The sequence below is a fragment of the Papaver somniferum genome, unplaced genomic scaffold, assembly GCF_003573695.1.
Source record: "Papaver somniferum cultivar HN1 unplaced genomic scaffold, ASM357369v1 unplaced-scaffold_160, whole genome shotgun sequence".
Classification (NCBI taxonomy): Eukaryota; Viridiplantae; Streptophyta; class Magnoliopsida; order Ranunculales; family Papaveraceae; genus Papaver; species Papaver somniferum.
Window position 1 is genome coordinate 505,083 of NW_020625487.1, and position 19,808 is coordinate 524,890.

The 19,808-nt window shown below is 36.0% G+C and overlaps 2 protein-coding genes across 2 annotated transcripts; both read right to left on the reverse strand.

Moving 5' to 3' along the window:
• Positions 1–14,515: 14,515 nt before the first annotated feature.
• On the reverse strand, positions 14,516–15,217 carry LOC113337525 (dehydration-responsive element-binding protein 1D-like). Its single transcript, XM_026583192.1, has one exon. The coding sequence runs from the start codon at positions 15,215–15,217 to the stop codon at positions 14,516–14,518; it is 702 nt and encodes a 233-aa protein (XP_026438977.1).
• Positions 15,218–17,039: 1,822 nt separating this feature from the next.
• On the reverse strand, positions 17,040–17,756 carry LOC113337526 (dehydration-responsive element-binding protein 1D-like). The gene has a single exon (XM_026583193.1). The coding sequence runs from the start codon at positions 17,754–17,756 to the stop codon at positions 17,040–17,042; it is 717 nt and encodes a 238-aa protein (XP_026438978.1).
• Positions 17,757–19,808: the final 2,052 nt, after the last annotated feature.

Sequence of the window (19,808 nt, forward strand, 5' to 3'; positions counted from 1 at the left end):
TATAATTGAAATATCACAGGTTGTTTGTTGAATCGATCAATTGGTAAATCCAACCTTTGGTTGTTGATTGAAATTGATTGATCCCTCAACATTGGTCTTTTGTACCGTTCAAGTTACTTCTCTTATGTTCAATCGGGCTCGCGAATTCCTATTTGCTGATTGCAGATTGAATTGAGAGATAGAGATATAAAACTCTTTGATATACTTTTCTCTAGATTGAGTCTGACTGTCTAGTTGATTCTCTTGAAAGTATATTGGAGTTTGTCTATTCATATTTCCAAACGAAATATTGGGTATGGTTGTCAGACCTCGCTTTTTCAACTAGCTAATCTGTAACTGCATAAGAGAACCTTGTGCCTAATTTTCAATAGAAAAAACCATGTTCATTTTTTCCCAGACAATATATTTATACCCAACATAAATCCAGTTTTTCATAACATACTGTACTAATCAAACAACCATTCCCTACCAAACAATGTGTTCAGCAGTTGTTCCCAATCAGGTCTTATTGAAAGAAGAAGTAACATTGCGCAAGGACCTTAATCTTACTACAATGGCGAACAGGTGTTGAATCTGTAAATAAAATTAGCTTCCAGAATACCAAAAGCAAAATGTCAACTCAACGCATATCTAAGCATGGATAAAAAGTGCACATAATAGAAGATGAAAATGCGGGGGTCTAACAACCACACCCAATAATTCGTTTGGCAATCTGAGAGGACTTACTCCAATACACTTTCTAAAGAATCAACTAGATAGTTAGACTCAATCTAGAATAAAGTATATCAAAGAGTTTAATATCTATAACTTTTAATTCAATCCGAAATCAGCAAATAAAAATCTGCGAGCCCGATTGAATATAAGAGGAATTACTTCAACGGTACCAAAGACCAATGTTCAAGTGTCAATCAATGTAAATCAGAAACCATAGGTTAATTGATTGATCTTAACGCACAACCTGTGATATTTCAATTATATAACAAAATATAATACGGAAAAGAAATAACACATACACCATAATTTTGTTAACGAGGAAACCACAAATGCAGAAAAACCACGGGACCTAGTCCAGATTGAACACCACACTGTATTAAGCCACTACAGACACTAGCCTACTACCAATTAACTTCGGAATGGACTGTAGTTGAACCCTAATCAATCTCACACTGATTCAAGGTACAATTGCGCTCCTTACGTCTCTGATCCCAGCAGGATACTACTCACTTGATTTCCTTAGTTGACCTCACCCACAACTAAGAGTTTCTACGACCCAAAGTCGAAGACTTGATAAACAAATCTGTCTCACACAGAAAAGTCTATAGGATTGAATAAATCTTTCTCCCACAGAAATACCCAAGAGTTTTTTGTTCCTTCTTTTGATAAATCAAGGTGAATAGGAATCAATTGATAAACCGGACTTATATTCCCAAAGAACAACCTAGCATTATCAATCACCTCAAACTAAACTTAATCGACTAGCGAAACAAGTTATTGTGGAATCAAAAACGATGAGACGAAGGTGTTTGTGATTACTTTTCTATCTTTCCTATAGGAGATATAAATCTCAAGCCAATTTTACAATTGCACTCAATCACGATAGAAATAGAAAAATTATATCACGCAACTACAAAGAGAATAGTTGAGTCTGGATTCGCAATCCCAATGAAGTCTTCAAGTCGTTAACCTACAGGGTCTCGAGAAGAAACCTAAGGTTAAAGGAGAATCGACTCTAGTTATGCAACTAGTAACACACAAGAGTTCTCCTTTATATAGTTTTCAAATCAGGGTTTGCAATCCAAGTTACCTTGGTAACAAAGCATTCAACAATCATCGTTAGATGAAAAACCTGATTCATCCAAGCTAATATCTTTCAACCGTTAGATCGAACTTATCTTGTTACACACAAATGAAATGTACCCTCATTTAGGTTTATGAAACCGTACCTAAACGTGTACACCATTGATGAGCACGAAAGTGCGACACATTTTCACCCATAAATACATTAGCTGGGACTCATTTTATCACTAATAAACTTGTTTGTAGGTGTTTTTGTGAAATAAGCTCTTATGGAGAATGTTGCTCGAAAAGTGGTTTTTGGACCCCGGAGGACACATGTTATTCGGACTCTCACTGTTGGTTAAGGGGCACCTCAATTACTGTTTGCACCCCAGAGCATCCCATCTGTTAAAGGCGCCCACGATTTGGTTAAGGGCACTTCATCTTCAACATTTCAAATTCGGTTTTGGCGGGAAAACTGGCAGCAAAATTATGGCTTCGGTTTTGGAGGTGTTTGGTTGAGACTAAATGGCTAAAATCAAATGGGTTTGTTCCTAGTACCCAAACAGAGCTGGTATGGGTCTCTGTTTCGATTTAAATTGGCTAGAATCATGGATCTGAAGCATCATAGTTTTGGCGGGAAAATGGGTTTTCATGGAACATAATTAGGGTTGATGTTTTGAAGCTGCTGTACTGAGACTCAATCGCTAAAATTTCATGGGACGACTTGATTAAGCTTTACAGGAATGGTATGATCATTTTTTTGGATTAGAATTGCCTGGAACTTCAATTTGAATCACACAGGAGTTACGGGTTTCTTTTTAAAATCCGAGAGCTTACGTGAAGAATTACAGGGAGTTTTGGCGAGATTAAATCGCTGGGGTTGACTTGGAATATCCTGTTTTGACTAAACAGGACTGGTGATGGTGTTCGAATTGAAAATATTGGGTTGTCCACGCGGCTTGAAGTAAAACAGGGAAGATATTGTTTTCTCGAGGATATATCGAGTATACTTATCAGTTAAGATATTTTTGGAGGATTTCGTGCGCTGAAATTAGTCACACTCAATCAAGATACGTGCAGCTTCGTGTTTGGAGTGTGTAGTCTGTCAACAGACGTGAGAATGAGATAAAAAATGGAACTATTCCCGTGAAGAATAATGAAAGTTATTGCCAGATATTGTGGAGTAATTACGAAGATTTTGAAGAACTGTGAGTATAAATAGAGTTTCCTGGGAGCAGAGAAGGGCATCGAGAGTTTGGGGCAAAGACTGAGTGTAAAATAGGAGGTTGCAGGGTGAATCATCACCTGCAGGAAAAATAAGCCACGAAGAAAATAAGACTGCAAACTGCAGTCGTTATTTCTAGTGTCTTATTTTTCCAACATCCTAGCGTCTTAAATTTTGTAACAGTCCATTGTAACAAGTAGCTTCAATTTGCAACAAATATTGTAACAGTGATTTCTGTAACGCCTATACAGCGTTGCAGATTCATTGTTTTATTAATAAAAACACCATTTGAGCTATAAATCAAATTTTTTGAGTGTGTTTTTATCATGAGAAGCTAGACCCCAACACTGGGTCGACGGAGGAAGCCGGACTTCATACATGGGTGAATTTGTTTTATTTTCTATTTGACTTTTGCACTTAATTAAAATAGAATTATGATTTGAAAAAATTAGTTATTATTTTATTAGATGGGTCATGCTTGCTTAGATGTTTGATGTCCCATGCTTACGATTTATTACTAATGTTTGGATAATCTACCTTGGCTAGAATAAGAGTCGATGTTGTTTTATTTGTCGAGCGATAATTATTTGAGAATAAATAATTGAACCTATTGATATGAGTTTGGCCGAATCCTAGACCCAGTAAATCTCTAATTTATTCCTTTAAAATTAATCTTAACAAGTCTTAGAGTTCGAATTCTATTTACTAAAAATACAACGACAATCAAAAATATGAATCATTTTGGCACCGCCGACGCGGATTTGTTTTTAGATTAATTTTTAGGTTTATTTATTTATTTATTTTTGTATAGTATTTTCACTTTATTTTAGATTATTTTTTTTCCTTTTTACGCTTTTGTTTTTGTATTTCTTTTCAGGGAATTTTTGAGGATGATGACTTCTTCCGAGGAGACGTCATCTAAGATGACATTGGCAGAATATTAACGTAGAAATTCAAATCAGCGTGCATCCTCATCTGAGATGAAGCTTGATGAATACATGCAGAGGCAACGGTATGGAGTTTTTGATCCACATGTGGTAAGTGAAGAATCTCCTTTAGAGATATACGAGAAGTATTATAAACACACACCACCTAGTTTGGAACAAATATTGAGAGTTCTTGAATGTCAAAGATTATTAGCTGATGATGATGATGAATCATGTAGTGACTCTCTGTCCCATACTGAATATATAGATGACCATGTGGATGATTGTGCAGAGGATTTGCTTAATTCTTTAGATGAATCTATCTCGCAAAAGCATTCACCCGACTTACAGGTTGTTTCTAGACCCCTAGACTTCCAAGAGTTGCCTAATATAGGGTTAGAATTATATGCATCTCAAATTTTGTTGGATCACTTTGCATCTAAATACCCAGAGGACTTGCCTATTCCTGATACAGTGCATGAGTCAATTGATAATTCCCCAGTCTCAATAGAATCCCCATATTTTGTTCTTTACGCACTTCCTTGTGCAGTAAAAACATGGTTTAGGGGTAAATCTTTGTTTTTGATAGTTTCAGTGTCTCCGCATCGTTATAACATAAGTGTGAAGCTGTCATTTACAAATGTTGTATTTTGGGTCGATCCCCAAATTTTCAGGTTGTTAATTTTTGGGGATCCTTTTTTGTACATTCCAGTAGGTGTATTTTATTTTATTTTTATTTTTATATTTTATTTTATTTTTTTCATCTTATGGATTTCACATCTTAAATTTTGCATTGGATGACTCAATTACATTGAGGACAATGCATTGTTTAAGTGTGGGGGAGTGGTTAACGTTTTACTTTTCTTATTCAGGAATTTCCTTGCATTTTATGACCAGCTGTGTAGCGGGTCTCTAAAAAATAAATAAAGAAATAAAAATTAATAATAATGATCAGCTGTGTAGCGGGTCTATATAAAAAAAAATGATTGTTAGGGTTATGACCAGCTGTGTAGCGGGTCTTTTCTTTGTTCTTGCATTATATGAAAAAATGACCAGCTGTGTAGCGGGTCTCTCTATGTCTCTTATTATATGACCAGCTTTGTAGCGTGTCAGTTTTCTGTTCTGCTCGAGGACTAGCAAAATGTAAGTGTGGGGGAATTTGATGAGCACGAAAGTGCGACACATTTTCACCCATAAATACATTAGCTGGGACTCATTTTATCACTAATAAACTTGTTTGTAGGTGTTTTTGTGAAATAAGCTCTTATGGAGAATGTTGCTCGAAAAGTGGTTTTTTGACCCCGGAGGACACATGTTATTCGGACTGTCACTGTTGGTTAAGGGGAACCTCAATTACTGTTTGCACCCCAGAGCATCCCATCTGTTAAAGGCGCCCACGATTTGGTTAAGGGCACTTCATCTTCAACATTTCAAATTCGTTTTTGGCGGGAAAACTGACAGCAAAATTAGGACTTCGGTTTTGGAGGTGTTTGGGTGAGACTAAATGGATAAAATCAAATGGGTTTTTTCCTAATACCCAAACAGAGCTGGTATGGGTCTCTGTTCGATTTAAATTGGCTAGAATCATGGATCTGAAGCATCATAGTTTTGGCGGGAAAATGGGTTTTACTGGAACAGGATTGGGGTTGATGTTTTGAAGCTGCTGTAGTGAGACTCAATCGCTAAAATTTCATGGGACGTCTTGATTAAGCTTTACAGGAATGGTATGATCATTTTTTTGGATTAGAATTGGCTGGAACTTCAATTTGAATCACACAGGGAGTTACGGGTTTCTTTTTATAATCCGAGAGCTTATGTGAAGAATTACAGGGAGTTTTGGTGAGATTAAATCGCTGGGGTTGACTTGGAATATCCTGTTTTTACTAAACAGGAGCGGTAATGGTGTTCGAATTGAAAATATTGGGATTTCCACGCGACTTGAAGTAAAACAGGGAAGATATTGTTTTCTCGAGGATATATCGAGTATACTTATCAGTTAAGATGTTTTTGGAGGATTTCGTGCGCTGTAATTAGTCACACTCAATCAAGATACGCGCAGCTTCGTGTTTGGAGTGTGTAGTTTGTCAACAGACGTGAGAATGAGATAAAAATGGAACTATTCCCGTGAAGAATAATGAAAGTTATTGCGAGATATTATGGAGTAATTACGAATATTTTAAAGTACTGTGAGTATAAATAGAGTTTCCTGGGAGCAGAGAAGGGCATCGAGAGTTTGGGGCAGAGACTGAGTGTAAAATAGGAGGTTGTAGAGTGAATCATCACCTTCAGGAAGAATAAGCCACGAAGAAAATAAGACTGCAAACTGCAGTCGTTATTTCTAGTGTCTTATTTTTCCAACATCCTAGCGTCTTAAATTTTGTAACAGTCCATTGTAACAAGTAGCTTCAGTTTGCAACAAATATTGTAACAGTGATTTCTGTAACGCCTATACAGCGTTGCAGATTCATTGTTTTATTAATAAAAACACCACTTGAGCTATAAATCATATTTTTTGAGTGTGTTTTTATCATGAGAAGCTAGACCCCAACACTGGGTCGACAGAGGAGGCAGGACTTCATACATGGGTGAATTTATTTTATTTTCTATTTGACTTTTGCACTTAATTAAAATAGAATTATGATTTGAAAAAATTAGTTATTATTTTATTTGATGGGTCATGCTTGCTTAGATGTTTGATGTCTCATGCTTACGATTTTATTAGAAATACTTCATGACCAAAAGAGAATATCCTATCAACTTATTTAGATGCCATCATAAAGCCGAAGTTAAATCTATTCATCAAGGAGTTTATAAAGATACAAGATAACCCCTATAATATTCCACAGCCGCACTCCCCACAAAGATTTGGCAATTAAGCACAAGTTCAAAAAGAACTCTCCCCCATAAAATGTCATTCCTGAAAGAACAACAAAGGCGACCTTACTTTCACGACAAAAGAAGGATTTCTTTGGACATAACCAAATCACATGAAAACATGAATTCGAATCAAAAGTATTCAATTGAATTATCCACAAAAGAATTCATGATTAATCCAATCGAAATGCACAACTAAATTAACCGCAAGAAAACCCAAAATTAATTCAATCGGTATTACAAAACTAAATTAACCACAAAAGTGATCAATCCAATTGGTAATGCTCGTCATAAGAGAACTTACGGAGCAACAACTAAACTGACCATAAGAGAATGATCAATTCAATTGGTCATGCTCAAACATAAAAAAAACTTATGAGCAACACAATATATATGCACAAGAATGTGGATCCAATACTGCGTAATAGATAAGGATTCATTCTATTTTCCATCACTATTTGCACAATGACATATAATAGACTTAATCCTTGTAAGCAAAAGTTTTATCTTGTCTTCCATCAAAACAATGACATAAAAGGCTTTAACTTTTGTAATGTCAAAAGTTCATTCTATCTTCTATGAATACTTTCATACTGACATAATAGAGATAACTTTTGAACAAGTATGGGACAGTCACAGGTTCACGGACGTAAACAACATATCCCATAACAATTTGCAATATATAAAATTATAAAGATTGAAATTGCAAAAAATCATCTTCCAAATAACTTAGAATTTAAATAAATAAATCTAAAAACATTGAAGATGAAAATCATTGGACATAGCTATGTGTACTCACAATAATGACTATTCCAAACCCTAGTTATTCATCTAAAAACATAAACAGAAGATTTACTAGACCAAAAAGAACAAATGTAAAAATCAAAAACACTTCTCAGAGTTCAGGTACGGAGGCTTCACTGGTACCTAGACCTTCAAGTTTTTGACTGACAGAGTTGACGGCATCTTCAGACACGGCATTGAGGCGATCCTTAAGTCGTTTCCTCAAAAGAACAATTTCAGAGTTTACATTTATCAACTCGTTTCTTAACACATCAAGATCTTTGAGAGTTCTAACAAGTAACTTATTTGCATCATTGAACTGATCAATAAAGTTTCGAACAACTTCATTAGAAATCTCTTCATCATACTCAAAGTCTGAGAAGTTATCAGGAGATTGAGAAGATGTGTCATCAACTTCCACTAGAGAATTTTACTCCTTCTCTTCGAGATGAAAACCCTTATCAAGAATTCCTCTTGGAAAATTACAAGTTCCCGACGGAGAAGCCATTCTTGACGAAAACGCAGCCTGAGTATGCGTACTTTTTAAACATGGTTTGGTATTTAAAAGATTTCACAGGAACCAAGAGATTAAGGTTTCTAAAGTCGGCGCGTAATATGTAGCAAGGATACCCATATGAACACAAACTTGGCATGTTATCCATAAACAACTCAAGAAGAGAAGAGCTCAATAAAAAACTTTTCAACACAGAATGTTTGCCTATGTGAGAATTTTCAGAGATCTTAGCTCAATAAATTTTGTATACTCATATGAGAGAAAATTTAGAGCATAAGAGTAGCAATTTTGATACACAAAATTTTAAACAGAAATTAAGAAATTAAAAGCTTGATAAGACAAACACAAATACTTATGCAAAAATGTTTGTGATTGATAATCCAGCTAAGAGCGATAAGAAAATATCTAGCTAGAGACTCACAAAACACTTTGCCATCAAGTATACCTGACTATATCTTACTCAACCAGGATTTTTCGTGAGTGATATTTCAACCTTGTGATTAATTAGCACAAGTATGAACTTTGAGCTCATTAAATGAACGATGTTTTTAGTTAAACCTCTTTTTCCTGATCTTTGGAGGAAAACCATTATGATGTGAAAAGTTATCATAAAAGTTGATATCATCAAAATATGACGCATAGTGCTTATTCTCACCTAAAGGATTTTTCCCGGAGGGAATGGACAGCCTGTTGATAATTTCTTTATATCCTTCAATTATCCTTTTTAAGTTGTCTTCCATACCTCCATTTTTGCTTCCTTCTTCTGGTACCTTTTTCACAACATTATCTCCCTTTTTGAAAGAAGAAAAACCATGAGTTCTTCTTGATCGAACAATATTGGGGAGTCTGTTAAATTCTTGAACATTTGAAGAACACCTCAAACTGACTTTCCTGGTAGAATACACAGGGTAAGTACTAAAGCCAATTGGTTTAGACATACGAATGTGAGTTACACCTTTGAGAATTAAGTCTAAGGTGTGTTGAAGACGACTAAAAGAATTGTCATTCAACCTAGATTTATTCTTTTGTTCACCATGACCTTTTGAATCACAAAAGAGACATACTTTATGATCACTTGAGTGATTAGAAAGAACATACTCAACACTATTCTTGGGAGACTTCTTCCTTCCAAGTGATATGGACATTCCTTGATTAGAGAAGATACGACCACATTATTTTCAACAGGAAGGGATTTCTGTTTTTCTTCTGAGACATAGACTTTTACAGTTTTATCAGAAGCAGTTGGTATTGTGGACTCTTTGGAACATTCTTGAACAGAGAGTTTACTCAAAAGATGTTCAATTTCCAAAGTATCCTTTTTAAGGTTTTTCTCAATGAATGAGGTGTTTTCCTCTCGAAGGACCTTTAGAAGAGAGTCATGTTTATTAGCCATACCAACAAGGACATTGAATTTATTTTTCAATTGATTGACATTATCAGCCTGGATCCTAAAAAGCTTTAGAATCGTTGAACTCTCTTTGGATGCATTCCTTTCAACTTCTGAGACAGACTCGTCAGTAAGGTAGTCAGGGAAACACATGTCAATGTTCGTCTGTTTCATTGGAACACTAGGTTCATCTATATTCGAGATTGACAAAACTTTATCTTTAATAGACTTTAATGAAACATAACTCTTATTTCTGGCGATGCATTTATCAGAGACAATATCGTCCATCCTCAAATCGCTACAAACACAGACTTATAAGGTCTTTAACGTATTTGCCTGCTCTGATACCAATTGAAAATGCGGGGATCTAACAACTACACCCAACAATTCGTTTGGTAATCTGAGAGGACTTACTCCAATACACTTTCTAGAGAATCAACTAGACATTTAGACTCAATCTAGAATAAAGTATATCAAAGAGTTTAATATCCTAACTCTTAATTCAATCCGCAAATAGAAATCTGCGAGCCCGATTGAATATAAGAGGAATTACTTGAACGGTACCAAAGACCAATGTTCAAGTATCAATCAATGTAAATCAGCAACCAAAGGTTGGATATTCTAATTGATTGATCTTAACGCACAACCTGTGATATTTCAATTATATAACAAAATATAATACGGAAAAGAAATAACACAAACACCAAAATTTTGTTAACGAGGAAACCGCAAATGCAGAAAAACCCCGGGACCTAGTCCAGATTGAACACCACACTGTATTAAGCCGCTACAGACACTAGACTACTACCAATTAACTTCGGACTGGATTGTAGTTGAACCCAAATCAATCTCACACTGATTCCAGGTACAATTTCGCTCCTTACGTCTTTGATCCCAGCGGGATACTACGCACTTGATTCCCATAGCTGATCTCACCCACAACTAAGAGTTGCCACGACCCAAAGTCGACGACTTGATAAACAAATCTGTCTCACACAGAAAAGTCTATAGGATTGAAAAAATCTGTCTCCCACAGAAATACCCAAGAGTTTTTTGTTCCGTCTTTTGATAAATCAAGGTGAACAAGAACCAATTGATAAACCAGACTTATATTCCCGAAGAATAGCCTAGTATTATCAATCACCTCACAATAAACTTAATCGACTAGCGAAACAAGTTATTGTGGAATCACAAACGATGAGACGAAGGTGTTTGTGATTACTTTTCTATCTTGCCTATCGGAGATATAAATCTCAATCCAATTTTACAGTTTTCAATCACGATAGAAATAGCAAAATCATATCACACAACTACAAAGAGAATAGTTGAGTCTGGTTTCACAATCCCAATGAAGTCTTCAAGTCGTTAACCTACAGGGTCTCGAGAAGAAACCTAAGGTTAAAGGAGAATCGACTCTAGTTATGCAACTAGTAACACAAAGGAGGTATGGGGATTAGGTTTCCCAGTTGCAAGAGTTCTCCTTTATATAGTTTTCAAATCAGGGCTTGCGATCCAAGTTACCTTGGTAACAGCATTCAATAACTACCGTTAGATGAAAAACCTGATTCAACCAAGCTAATATCTTTCAACTGTTAGATCGAACTTATCTTGTTAGACACAAATTAATGTACCCTCATTTAGGTTTATGTAACCGTACCTAAACGTGTACACCATATTGGTTCACAAATAGTTAACCGAGGTTAGCCATATGATAACTCTCATATCAACCTTATTCATCTTAACCATAACTAGTTCAAATGACTCAAATAAAACTAGTTAAAGAGTTGTTCAATTGTTATATTCTCATGGATTTATACAAGAACACAATTGAAGCAAAATTGGTTTGATTCACTCGAATAAATACATGAACATTATAGCCACGGTTTGCAAAGATTGCATTCCTTATTGATAAAGGTTTTAGGCTCATGTACAACCGATCTTAGAAAGTAACCACTTAAGTATGCGTACGGGTATGCGTACTTAAGTAACCGGATTTGAGTTTGTTTTAGTTTTCAAACTCAGCAGAAATTCACGGACGTGAACTTTCCGCCAGTATGCTTACGGGTACGCGTACTTTAGGTAACCGGATGAGTTTGGTTTTGGTTTTCAAACTCAGCAGAAATTCACGGACGTGAACTTCTGCTAGTATGCGCACGGGTACGCATACTTACCCAGTATCCTACAACCTTTTTGTATGCACACAAGTATGCATACTTAAGGCTCCCGTTTTTGGACTTATACACTAATGTGCGAACACACTATGGTTATATCCAAAAATGGTTACAAGATTCTAAACTCTTTATTTCAATTACTGAAACATTCTTCTACAATGGCAATAACCTTTTTCACACAATATTAGCATCAAAGCAATTTTCAAGATATCGAAATAATTATTATCGAAACATTCAAGTCTTAAACCAAATGATTGTATCACACAAACCATGTAAGATGTTACTCGGTAATTTTCTCATGATATAAGATGAACTTGGTCGAAGCGAAAGCTTACCAACACATATTTTGAGAAATATGTAAGCGAGATATACTCAGCTCGAAATCTCAAATGTGTATAGAGAAAACTATATCGTAACGCGACTTATGTCTCAATATAGGATATAGAGTAAAAATAGACTTTCCAAATGATAGATGAGTTTAAGTATCCACATACCTTTTGTCGATGAAGTTCCACAAACTCTCCTTAGTAGTTCTTCGTCTTCAAGTGATAAACGTCGTGAAGTCTAAGCTCAAATAAACAAACTATGTCCTAGTCCGAGACATCTATAAATAGGCTAGAAATCAAGATTTATAGTTTTGATCACTAATATTGACAAACATTATTGAGATAGCAATGCATGCGAGTTCGACCGAGCAGTGCTCTAACAATCTCCCCCTTTATAAATTTTAGTGACAAAACTATCAATACATATGGATTACAAAATAAATAAAAATTGTAGCTTCTCATCCAAATGCTTGATCTCCTTGGCATCTTCAATGCGACTCGAAATCTTCGTCACTTCCAAGTACTCCATGATCCTAAAGGTTGTAAGTTCAGTATCATAGTTGTTGAAGATCTGTATCGATAACAATGAGAAAACAAATGCTCTCAACCATTGCTATACAGTGTCATAGTATTATTACACAACATCAAAGTTCAATTGTATCACAACTTTGACAACAATACTATGGTGATATGTATCACTCCCCCTTAGTCAATACTTCATCTCGACATGAAAACCACTCCCCCTTACATAATGATCCGTGACCCATATGTATTTGTAGCATCACACTACACATTAATTCTCCCCCTTTTTGTCAATATAAATTGGCAAAGGTACGAAACTAGTGGGATCGTCATGAAATTTTCATAGAGATATTTCATGACCAAAAGAGAATATCATATCAACTTATTTAGATGCCATCATAAAGCCGAAGCTAAATGCATTCATCAAGGAGTTTATAAAGATACAAGATAACCCCTATAATATTCCACAGCCGCACTCCCCACGGAGATTTGGCAATTAAGCACAAGTTTAAAAAGAACTCTTCCCCATAAAGTGTCATTCCCGAAAGAACAACAAAGTCGACCTTACTTTCACGAGAAAAGAAGGATTTCTTTGGACATAACCAAATCACATGAAAACATGAATTCGAATCCAAAGTACTTAACTGAATTATCCACAAAAAAAAATCATGATTAATCCAATCTAAATGCAAAACTTTTCATTATATAGAAAATCATTATTTGATTCAAAAGAAAAAGAAACATCAAAATCAAATACTTTAACAATGTAAACCTCGCAATCATTAGAGACCACAAGTCTCTCCGATCAAGCTTTTATGGGAAGTGGACCTTGCATCCTCACTCATATTTTTGGGATCAAAATCCAAAAATATCTTAAAGTCGAAGACAAACAAATGAAATAATGAAGAAGACAAATACAGTGCAAGACAACATCATAGTCTATGTCATCATATCATAATTGTTTGAATTGATTAACCAAACAATTCAAACAAAGAAAACAAACATAAATATATAAATTTAATAATTTTCTCCATATCAACAGTAGGGTCTATAATAATTCAATAAGGCCCTCGATAAATCCTATCCACAAAATGCAGTAGTCCATGCTGCATTTGAATAAGTGACCTTCCTGTATCAAGGGGCATTCCTTCTGGCTAGCTGTCAATATTTGACGGCGCAATAATTAACCAATAATTTTCCTTTACTGTATCAAGTAGCATTACTTCTGCCATGCTGTCAAATTGCATATTAAACACGTTTTTTATCCGAAGGGTCGCTTTCTTGAACTTAGATAACATTTTTATCCAACTCAACTAAATTTTGTTTAGGAAATTTATAAATTGCCCCTATTTCTCTTTTATTCTTTTTACCGTCATTTATTATCATGAAATATTACAAGGAGATGTCACTGTATTACAGTGATGAAGTTACTCTTTCTCTTCAACCCCGGTGGTTGTGCAACATGAAAAGCAACGTCAACAGTGTAAAACTCACTAATAAAGTGAGACCACAATTCTCTCCGATCAACCTTTTATGGGACGTGGAGCTTGCTCACTCATACTTTTGGGATCAAAATCTAATAAGTCTTCATTGTTAATGACAAACAAAAGACATACTGAGATGACAGTACACTTGCAAATATAGTTCAGTATGTTCACATGAAAATTGTTGAGTTGATTAACCGAAACCGAAGGGCAGAATACAACAACAACAACAACAAAAAAGAGGACAGACATTTTAACTAAGAGATCTTCATGTAAATATAGGATTTAGTAACTCCTGCAGTAGTTCATTCTGCATTCAGGTTTTTGTAAAAGTAACCTTCCTATAGTAGATCAAGTAGCATTCCTTCTGTCATGCTAGCGATAACGTACGTCGCTTTCAAAGAACTTTCTTAAACTTCGGTAACTGTATCTTCCACTCGTGTGTGGATGACTTTGAAGTAAAAGTATGTGACGAATTTTTTCACCATAGATGATGTTATTGAAAATGACCTTGTCAATCACTACTAGGCACTCCACAAACTGCTGTCCACCCTGCACTCCACGGCGTCGAAATAGTAAAATCCTTGTGGTGGGGGATCAAGTAGCATCCCTTCAGCCATGCTGGCAATTAATGCTGGCATATAATACAATGCTTCTTCATCGAAAAATGCCTCCGGCCTCAAAGAGGTATCGGTAAATGTCTCTGCAAATTCAATTGTTCTGGATGCTTTAGAGGTAACAGATTGTGATGATTTCTTTCTAATTGATGATGATTTTGAATGAGTGGGGAGAGGAAAAGCACGGGTGGCTTCGGCAGCAGCAATTTGAATATCTTTAGCGGCTGATGACTTAGCACGAGGTAACACCCATAGAGAATCTTCGAAATTTAATGGAGCCAAATTCCCCCTAAGAGCCAACGCAGCAACATCATAAGCTCTAGCTGCCATCTCAGGTGTTGAATGAGTTCCTAGCCATATTCTTGATTTGCTATTTGGTTCTCTAACTTCACATACCCATTTATCATTTTTCCTCAATCTTACTCCTCTATAAATTGGATGTCTAGTTTCCTTGAAGATCTTTCTTCCTGCCCTTTTCTTATGTGACCGCAACTCCGGTGCCAATACGGAAATCTGGATTAATTCCTCTAAGTCTGAAAGAGAAGTGTGGTCTGTACTTGACGATGATGAAGGTGAATTCGAGTACTCAGACGAGTGTGCAGAACTCATTTTTTTGTTTTAGGAGATAGAACAAGTTCAATTGGAACTTAAAAATTAGAGAGATGAGTTTGAAATAATTAAGAGCATCAGGGAATCGGAATGCATACTTATAGAAGAGATATTTAAAATGCTTAAAACCCCACAAAGTGTACGAGGTAAGCACAAGCGCACAAACAAAAACAAAAACAATGACAATGACATTGATATTATATTTGTTTCTCTGGTAAGCTTAAGAACGCCGAGATGTTTGGCAACAGTAAACACTCAACTACTGATCGAAGCGACAATAGTGCTAGTGTGTAAGCGTTATACAAAATATCCATGCTGAACAACAATTAGAAACTGCCGTGTGTCCGTTATGCTTTTGGATGGGGTTTCCAAATGAGTATCTTTGGGGAAATCTGGCTTATGATACCCCTGTGCCATGTGCCCATTGTCATGCTTATTCTAGGGTGGGTCTCATATAGGGACCTCTTGTTTGATCCTTCCTTTTCACCTTTATTTAGCACGGAAGCGATCTTTCTAGTTTGCTGAAACTAAAGGTCCTTATTCGTAGAATCAAAATTTCCAATCTTGACTTGTCGATCCATCAACTACTTTCTTGTTTGCATATGACCGACTTAATTAAGTCCATCCTGTTGTGACTAGTCTCACGTCGCCCTGAGGGGATGTTTTGTTCAGCGTAATAGTGTAAATTTGGAAAATCTGGAGGGACAACTCTCCCTCTAGCCATGTAGTTCAGCCATGAACTTCTATACCCTTTCTGATGAACTAGTAGTTAGATTTTTCATGATGTTCAAGGCCTTCTATGGTTACGTCGACACAGTTTTGTTGCTCCCACTCATGTGCATCCGTGAAGAATATCTAATACAACAAAGAGATCGCACCTGTATCTCACTATCCATGTCTCATCAACAGAAATAAAATATCTTGTTAGGAAAAATTAGAACTGTTGATATAGACAATGGTTTTTAGTGGTCTGGAGATTATTCGCTCATCTTTATTTTACCCCAGGTGGTTGTGCAACATAGCCCTTCTTCTTTTCTTGTTGCAGTAATAATTGCGCCAAAAGGAAAAGCAACATCAACATAAAAAGCCATTGCACTCGCAAACAATTTGAGTCCATAAATCCTTCAAAACGAGTTGCTTGCATTCTCACTCGTCTATTTGGGATCCTGATATCTTGAAAACAAACAAAATTTTTAATGAAAATGATCAAAAGACAAGTATAGTACAAAATTGGAGTCCACATAATAATTGTTGATTCAAGAAATAAAAATGGTTGATTAGATGAGCTAACAGAAGGCAAATAATACAAAAGAAGAAGAAAAAAATATCTACGGCATTCATAACTGATGATGACAAATTTCTCGATAGAAATTCGATATTTACTCCATGGAAATACAGTAGTAGGACCATAACAAATCCGAGCCACAAGAAATGACCAAGCAAATTATAGACTTATAGTCACTCCTCCGTCCACGCTGCATTCCACATCGTCGAAAATATAACCTTCCAGGTGGATCAAGTAGCATTCCTTTTGCCATGTTGGCATTTAGTGACGGCATATTAAACAACACTCTCTCATCCAAAAGTGGAAAAAAAAAATTGATAATGCAAATTACATTCATGCCTTAAATCTATTACATAATTAAACCTCTAGACCTACGAATGGGGTGAGGGTCGAATTCGCCCGACCACTCTCAACCATCCTCAAAGGGGAGGCGATAGAAATCAATCGGACTAAACAAAAGTGGAATTTAAACAGAAGGATTAATAATCTCCTCAAACTCTGTTTAATCCCATTCACAAGAAATGAGTACATAAAACTCTACTCACTCCACAAATTGCTGCCCACATCATACTCCACGTCATCAAAATAGTAACCCTCCTGTGGTGGGTCAAGTAGCATCCCTTCTGCCATGCTGGCGATTAACGACGGCATATTAAACAACGCTTCTTCGTCCAAAAACGTGGAAGAATTTTCTTGAATTGCTTCATCAACATTGTTTTCCACTCTTCTGGATAATTGCTTGAAATGTGACACTCTGTTCGTCATCATCGGAGATGGTCCAGAATCAGGCGAGAATGGGGAAGCTAGAGAGGCTTCGGAAACAGCAGCTTGAATATCTTTAATAGACGATGACTTAGCACGAGGTAAAACCCACGGAGAATTTTCGAAATTCAGCGGAGCCGATTTTCCTCGAAGAGCTATTGCGGCAACATCATAAGCTCTAGCTGCCATTTCAGGACTTGAATGAGTTCCAAGCCAAATTCTTGATTTGCTATTACCTGGTTCTCTAACTTCACAAACCCACTTATCATTTTTCCTCTCCCTAACTCCTCTATAAATCGGATGTCTAGTTTCTTTGAACTTCTTTCTTCCTGCCCTTTTCTTATGCGATACTAATTGTGGCGGTGACTCTGACACCAAGGATGATAATGGTGATTTCCCGTTTGATCCGGAGTTGTTGTCTGAATACAATCCGGACGATGATGAAGACGGTGAAGAAAGGGAAGAATACTCATACGAGTACTCATAATTCATAATCAGTTAGTGAAAACTTGCGTGTGACTGTATATGGAGCGAGCAAGTGCAGTTCAGAAGGTAGTTCGAGTGAGTTAAGAAAGTTGAGTTTGAAACAAGAGATGCAATTTTTAGAGTTCTTATAGATTTGGGGAAGAAATTAAACAGCTAAGTTACTCGGACTAAAACGCGGTTAAATGTAACTGGTGGAGGAAAATGAATATGCGTAAGTGTTAGAAATCGTTAACTTAGCTAGGGTCTATCTCCTTTAATTTTGTCACGGTTGCTTGTGGTAGCTGTCGTTGCTAGTAAAATTAAACCACGGAAACCCTACTAGATATAGTATTTGCCAAAAGATACTGTGGGGCAAAACTGTACATCCTCGTGAAACAAAAAAACAGTCAAGAACAGCATACAATAATGTAAGATGTACCGTATATGCTGCTGCCCAATGAAAAGCTTTCATGAAAGTGTGGCCCTAACTTAGCCTGGCTAAATTTATCCACAATCGGTTTATGTTCATGTCCATGTAAACCGATTTTGGATAATCGGTTGATTTTCATATTCATATAAACCGATTCTGGGTAGAAGTAAGTTTCAAAAAATCTCCGTATGTTTTTGAGGTTACAATCGGTTTATACCAATGACAACATAAACCGATTCTGAGTTGGTGTTCTTCCAAAAGAAAAAAAAAAATTCATATTCAGATGATTCATTAACACAAATTAATTTCACATCTAACACGAAATTTTATCACTAATCATCTAAATTAACACTAATTAATCAGGGATAAATTTGCCATTAAAAAAATAATTGGTTAAGGGGTTTTCCATTTTACTTCACAATGTCTCTTTTTTGTCACGTAGTGATAGGCCCAAATTAATTCTTATAGGCTCCAATTTAGCCAGGTAACTTAGATCACAGTCTAATTGGTGTAATAATTATCTTCTGCTAGAACATAAGCAGAAATATGACAATCTAATAAGTATCCTCGCGTTTTTAGGGGCCACTCAAAAGGATTTAGGGACCAACAATAAAACAAAAAAGGTCACCAAAAGGGAAAATGTAGTCAGCCCTTATCTCGCGTAATTCGTAATGGCGAAATTACCCTTGTATATTCGGAGGATATGATAACATTGTTATCCTCCGATAGTAATCGGAAGCCAAAATATTACCTAGACTTCCGATTGTAGTCGGTGCAGTATTAGAATGATTTTTGTTTCATTTTTTCCATTTCTTTTTCATTTTTGAGTTGTTAGAGTTATAGAGAAGAAGGTGAAGGAAAAAAGGGATTTTTGATACAAGTTTTTTTTTTCGAACATGTAATTTGTACAAGTTTTTTGGAAACTTTTTTGTGAAGATATATGATTTAATCGGTCGCAAAAAATATAATGTTGTCTCCCGAATGTAGGAATTGGGCTCTTTGATACACGTTTTGATTCCGAATATTATAATCGGTTGGTAATGATACACGTTTTGATTCTGAATATTATAATCGGTAGAACTCTTAAATATCTATCTACCGAATTGGTGGGTATTTCGAGACACGGCTATAATTTTTTTTGAAACTATGTAATCGGAACAACATTATTATAACACTTCAATCCGATTAATCATATTCGGGAATTCCATATTTTATCAAACCGCCGATTAATATTAAAATTTTGAATTTACAGCACTCAAACATCACATGTTATTCTTTTTTCCCAGTCCGAGATGCAACAATCAACGCGGCTTCGAAATGTAGAAACGACTCTCCTTTCCACTTGGAATAAGCATCTTGTGCCGCAAACCTGTCGTCTCTGTGCCTAGCAAGAATACGGTTGTACTCGGTGCACAATTTTATAACATGGTGCACCCTTGAAGAAACATGGGATGGTTCATAATTGTGGCGTGGCTTCTTGTACTTACCAACAAAAGGACCCAATGAAACGTTAATCCAAAATATACGATCGTCCTGCTGTTCTTTGGGTAGATCTTTCACAATGTAATAATTTTTTATCCAGTCGGTCTCTTCCTCAACTTGTTTTAATCTTTCTCTATGATGGAATTGTTCTTCACCTCGCTTCTTAG

Excerpts from the sequence above, each read along its gene's own strand:
- LOC113337526 (XM_026583193.1), bottom strand. The coding sequence starts at position 17,756 with ATGAATTATGAGTACTCGTATGAGTATTCTTCCCTTTCTTCACCGTCT.
- LOC113337525 (XM_026583192.1), bottom strand. The coding sequence starts at position 15,217 with ATGAGTTCTGCACACTCGTCTGAGTACTCGAATTCACCTTCATCATCG.